This window comes from Carassius gibelio, chromosome A5 (assembly GCF_023724105.1).
Source record: "Carassius gibelio isolate Cgi1373 ecotype wild population from Czech Republic chromosome A5, carGib1.2-hapl.c, whole genome shotgun sequence".
In the NCBI taxonomy this organism is placed as follows: Eukaryota; Metazoa; Chordata; class Actinopteri; order Cypriniformes; family Cyprinidae; genus Carassius; species Carassius gibelio.
Window position 1 is genome coordinate 4,361,970 of NC_068375.1, and position 4,655 is coordinate 4,366,624.

The 4,655-nt window shown below is 42.7% G+C and overlaps 2 protein-coding genes across 3 annotated transcripts; one reads left to right on the top strand and one right to left on the bottom strand.

The window, feature by feature from the left end:
- The first annotated feature begins 1,751 nt into the window (after positions 1–1,751).
- LOC127989447 (nuclear apoptosis-inducing factor 1-like) lies at positions 1,752–2,889 on the top strand. Its single transcript, XM_052591430.1, has 2 exons — positions 1,752–2,423; positions 2,617–2,889. Exons 1-2 carry the CDS (start codon positions 2,018–2,020, stop codon positions 2,886–2,888), a joined length of 678 nt encoding a protein of 225 aa, XP_052447390.1. The 5' UTR covers positions 1,752–2,017; the 3' UTR covers position 2,889.
- LOC127989421 (putative nuclease HARBI1) lies at positions 2,644–4,073 on the bottom strand. Of its 2 annotated transcripts, none has more exons than XM_052591428.1 (3): positions 3,354–4,073; positions 2,907–3,271; positions 2,644–2,766 (listed from the first exon to the last, which is right to left on the bottom strand). In XM_052591428.1, the coding sequence occupies exons 1-2, from the start codon at positions 4,027–4,029 to the stop codon at positions 2,910–2,912; spliced, it is 1,038 nt and encodes a 345-aa protein (XP_052447388.1). In that variant the 5' UTR covers positions 4,030–4,073; the 3' UTR covers positions 2,644–2,766; positions 2,907–2,909. The 2 variants fall into 2 exon arrangements, with proteins under 2 accessions (XP_052447388.1, XP_052447389.1); XM_052591429.1 differs by having other exon boundaries at positions 2,705–2,822.
- Positions 4,074–4,655: the final 582 nt, after the last annotated feature.

A 4,655-nucleotide genomic window follows, 5' to 3' on the forward strand; every position in this document is an offset into this window, starting at 1 on the left:
AAAGGAAACGGTCTGTTGTGAGATTGTGGAGAGTGTTAATCTGAAAGGCTTTGGAGGGTTTGGATCAGATTAAACATCTGCAGCAGTCTGTTCAGGGTCTGTTCAGGGTCTGTGCTGCACATTCCCCAAATATCAAGCCCATTTTCATGAAAATGTGTATTAATAGTACAGTGTGCAATACACAATACAAAACAGAGCATAACATAGCACCTAACATATCACAGGGAAATGTGTTAGTGCCTGATAAAACAAGCTTCTCAAACATATACACTACCAAGGCTGCATTTATTTGATGAAGAATACAGTAAAACAGTAAAATTATGAAAAATATTGCAGTTTAATAAAATGTAATTAATTCCTGGGATTAAAATTGAATTTTCAGCATCATTACTCCAGTCTTCAATGTCACTTGATCCTTCAGAAATCAGGGTTTTCAGGAAGATTTTCAGTCAGTTTGATCAGTAAAAAGGAAATTTATTCTCTTGTATTCCACAAAAATGTATGCTGGATTGAAACAACATGATGATGACTGTTCTTTTAAGAAGAAAACTAATGTTGAGATAATTATGTGTAGTCCTATGTGTCCCATCCATTTACCATTAAATCTTGATTGTGTGTTTGTGCTTTATTCAGTCTTTGAATGAACTCATTGTGAGTCAGTGGCCGTAAGTTCACTGGATTCTGCATATGAGCATATTTTTGCATTGATATCATAAAAAGCCATGCATTTCTCTGTGTGATTTAGTGGTGGAGGACACACATTTGGCTCTGGTTCGGAAGAGGCTCACATCAACACAGTGTGATTTACACTGGTGAACAGATGGCACAGAACGCAGTGTTTGGAGAAGATGTGCGGTTTATTCACACCGACACTGTGTGTGACACGTGTGAGTGTTTGTCTAGAGCTGCATGGAAATGAGATGGAGAACATCACAGCATAGGTATGCATGTGAACAGTCAAAAAATATCCATAATTCTGCATAATTTCAAGAGGGAGAGAGCACATAGTATCCAGTGTGAAAGTGAAGAACTTAAAGTATTGATCCAGCGGTCTCCGTCTACAGTCTCCTCACCGTCAAATGCTTCTCTGAGATCAAAGTCATGCAGCTGACAAAAAGGTTTGCTATAAGTGTTCTGAATGGTTGCTAAGGCATTGCTATATGGTTGCTAGGTGGTTTTAATCATGCATCAGGAACTGTTTGAAGAATCATTTATGACTGGAGCACAAACACTGCATGATGACACACTCAGTTTAACACTCAGTGATAGAGGAGGTAGTACTAGTGATGACTGACTTCACTAACAGCATTGATAGATAGATAAATAACACTGATTGCGTATAAACCAAAGTCTGTGCCGAAAGATCCCATAGGAATGTAATAAATTACATTGCCATATATCAAGATGTAGATAGATGTTATATGTTACCTGTAAGTCCATATATTATAAGCACATGTATTTTCTGGATATATGAAGACTAAGATAAGTCTTCAAATTCTAATTGTGGGCAAAATACACGACAGGAAGATCAAAGCTAGATTGGGTTCCTTAACATTACAATCTAAGAGTAAAAAGTAAGAGTAAGTAAGAGTGTAATAATATAAACTCCGTAATCATCGGGAAGAAGGAGGCGGGAACCGGCGCACAATCAATTGAAACTTTAATAAATCACAAAATAAACACAAAACAGCACATCAGCCCCTCACGGACGACTGATGCGCACAAATAAAAATCAAACCATCTAAAAGCCCAGGGGCCTCATGTACAAAGACTTGCGTTGAATTCATACTAAAACATTGCGTACGGACAAAGCTGTAAATGTGCGTACGCACAAAAAAAAACAGATGTATGAATCTCTGCGTACGAAGGATTCCACGCATATTCTCTTTGTACATCCCAATTAACGTAAAATTGAGCGCACATGCACGAGCACAACGCCCCACCCAGTCTCCTCCCCTAATTAAATCAATTTAAATATGGTAATGAGTCCACTTTGGCAAAAGATAGCAGTAAGAAAATGGCTAAGGCAAGCGGCAAGAAACGAAACTTTACTGAAAGTGAATTGGAGGTGCTACTATCGGAGGTAGAGACTAGAAAACATATTTTATTTGGAACGTTGTCCTCTGGAATTAATAACAAAAGGAAAAAATATGAGTGGGAGAGTTTGGCTGAAGCCGTCAATGCAGTGGGATCTGAAAGTCGCACTGTAAATGAGCTTAAAAAGAAATGGTCTGATATAAAGGTGGACGTTAAACGGAGAACTGCTGCGCACCGACAAAGTGTGGGCAGGACAGGCAGTGGTAAAGGGGTCGATGAACTTACACCCTTTGAGCAGAGAGTTGCCTCAATTATGGGTGACACTTTACTCTCTGGAGTAGTATCTTCTGCTGTGGGAGACTCCGATTTACAGGATTGCGACGAAGGTAACCAATTTCTCGTTTGTTTTTACTTTGGTACATATAGCATACCTATATTTCATTGTCAAATGCATTCGGTGTAGCGAACCAAAAGTATACACCAGAGATTTTACGGATCCATTTCATTTATTGCAAATGTGTGTGCCCCTTAAAAATGGAACGTACTTAAATTACAGTTAACATTTGCCTTTTTATTTAGACCCATATGGCGCAACAGCCGAAACATCCACTTCCCAGGAGGGGCACTCGGAGTCCGCCCCTCCTGAGCAGCCAGCGCCCACTGTGCCCAGCGTTTCCAGTGCTCTCCCCAGTGCTGACGCCCGTCCGTCTGGTCGCGTCTTGACACATGCTGTTTTGGAGTCACAACAGCAAATCATTATGGCCATCGGGGAAATTAACAGTCACCTGAAAAATATCACTGACGCACTCACAGACATAAGCCACTCATTAAAGGAATTGGTCAAAAAGTGAACTTTTGTCTCTGATTACCATTTATATTGTCGCAATCACATGTTGGCGGGCATGAACGGCTTGTTGGTTGGGCTGCACATAAATTGGTCCTGGGTCGGGGTCATCTGGCGGTGCTGCCACCTCACCAAGTGGTATGCCATGCCTATGCGCGACATTGTGCAGCACACCACAGGCCAGCACAATGCGGCACACCTTGTCAGGGCGGTATAACAACATCCCCCCAGTCCTGTCAAGGCAGCGCCACCGACATTTCAGCTGCCCAATCGCCCGCTCTACAACTGAACGAGTGCGAGAATGGGCATTATTGTATCTGCGCTCTCGGTCAGTTTGTGGGTTGGTGAGGGGGGTTAAAAGCCACGTCTTTAGTGGATAACCGCGGTCTCCTGAAGGGTTAATTAATAATTATATGCAAAAAAAAAAAAAAAAATTACAATTAGATAGGATCATAACTTTAAAGGCACTTACCAAGAAGCCACCCATCACGCACCCTGCCAGCTTGGAGCCTCATCCCAACCATGCTGTTTGTAAGGATGTATGAATCATGGGTTGACCCAGGCCACCTTGCCACAATATTTGTTAGGCGCATTTGTGCATCACATATTATCTGCACATTTATTGAATGGAAATGTTTCCGATTCACATATGCAAATTCTTCTTCAGATGGCGCCTTTATAGCAATGTGTGTGCAGTCGATCGCTCCGATAACATTAGGAAAACCGGCTATCGCTGCAAATTGCATTTTAATGTTTGGCTGGTCAAATGCATCATATGGGAACCTGATATACCTGGCAGACATGCGGATGATCCCGTCCCATACCACTGGCATTGCCCGGCTCAAAGACGACTGGCTTATTCCTGAGCGGTCTGCCAGTTCCCTTTGGAAAGAACCAGTTGCCAGGAAACCAAGTGTTGTCAGCACCTGCAAGGGAACGGGTATTGCGTGGCTCCTCATTGTCTCTCTCTCTAGATTCGGACCCAACTCAGCACAGAGCTCCAAGAGGACAGCCCTTGGAAATCTGAAACGGCTGATAAGCCAGTCATCATCCTGGGCCAGAAAATCATTGTGGTCCCTAAAAACTCGTTCTCTTCTGATTCTGCCATTAGCAATGTCCTCTAATAAGGCCAACGCTGCCATTGCCATAGACTAAGGGTTGTTTCAACCGTTATGCTTTTATATGTTCTTATTTAATTGCATAATTTATATAATTATAAAAAGGCTCGTGTGACAATATATGTCAATTATTTTATAAATTGCAAATTAATTGCAATGCTTCCCACAGGTGGTGGTGCGAGACTTGTAGAACAATTTGTTGTGTAATGTTTGCAACTTCACTTTATTGCCTGTAAGAGTCGCCAACGGACAAAAACAATGAGAAATGAACGTACGCCAGACATGAAATTGGCTTGGAGGAACGCACATTCTTGCGTTAATTTCACTGTTAGTACATCCGACCGTGAGCGTGAAAGCTGGCGTACGCAAAGTTTTTGTGCGTACGCAAGGTTGATACATGAGACCCCAGGCCTGGTCCTCTCTCGTCCTTCACTGCCGTCGCTCACGGGGACCTGCGGGAACCTGGGGGTAGGACAGACGAGGCGAGAGAAAAGGAGATCGAAGGACGAGCGACAGAGACGAGAGAGGAGAAAAAAAATTTCGGTTCCCAGACTGGAGGCGGGAACCGGTGTACAATCAATTTTATATCCTTCCATCTCCTACGTGGGACTTGAGACCGGTGGTGGGTCGCAGGTGCAGCTCATCTCCAATCACTA

Bases quoted from the DNA above. Each gene is read 5' to 3' on its own strand.
- LOC127989447 (XM_052591430.1), top strand. From the start codon at position 2,018: ATGGCTAAGGCAAGCGGCAAGAAACGAAACTTTACTGAAAGTGAATTG. The intron at 2,424-2,616 runs GTAACCAATTTC...CTTTTTATTTAG, and splicing joins TTTACAGGATTGCGACGAAG to ACCCATATGGCGCAACAGCC.
- LOC127989421 (XM_052591428.1), bottom strand. From the start codon at position 4,029: ATGGCAATGGCAGCGTTGGCCTTATTAGAGGACATTGCTAATGGCAGA. The intron at 3,272-3,353 runs GTAAGTGCCTTT...TTAACCCTTCAG, and splicing joins GCGTGATGGGTGGCTTCTTG to GAGACCGCGGTTATCCACTA.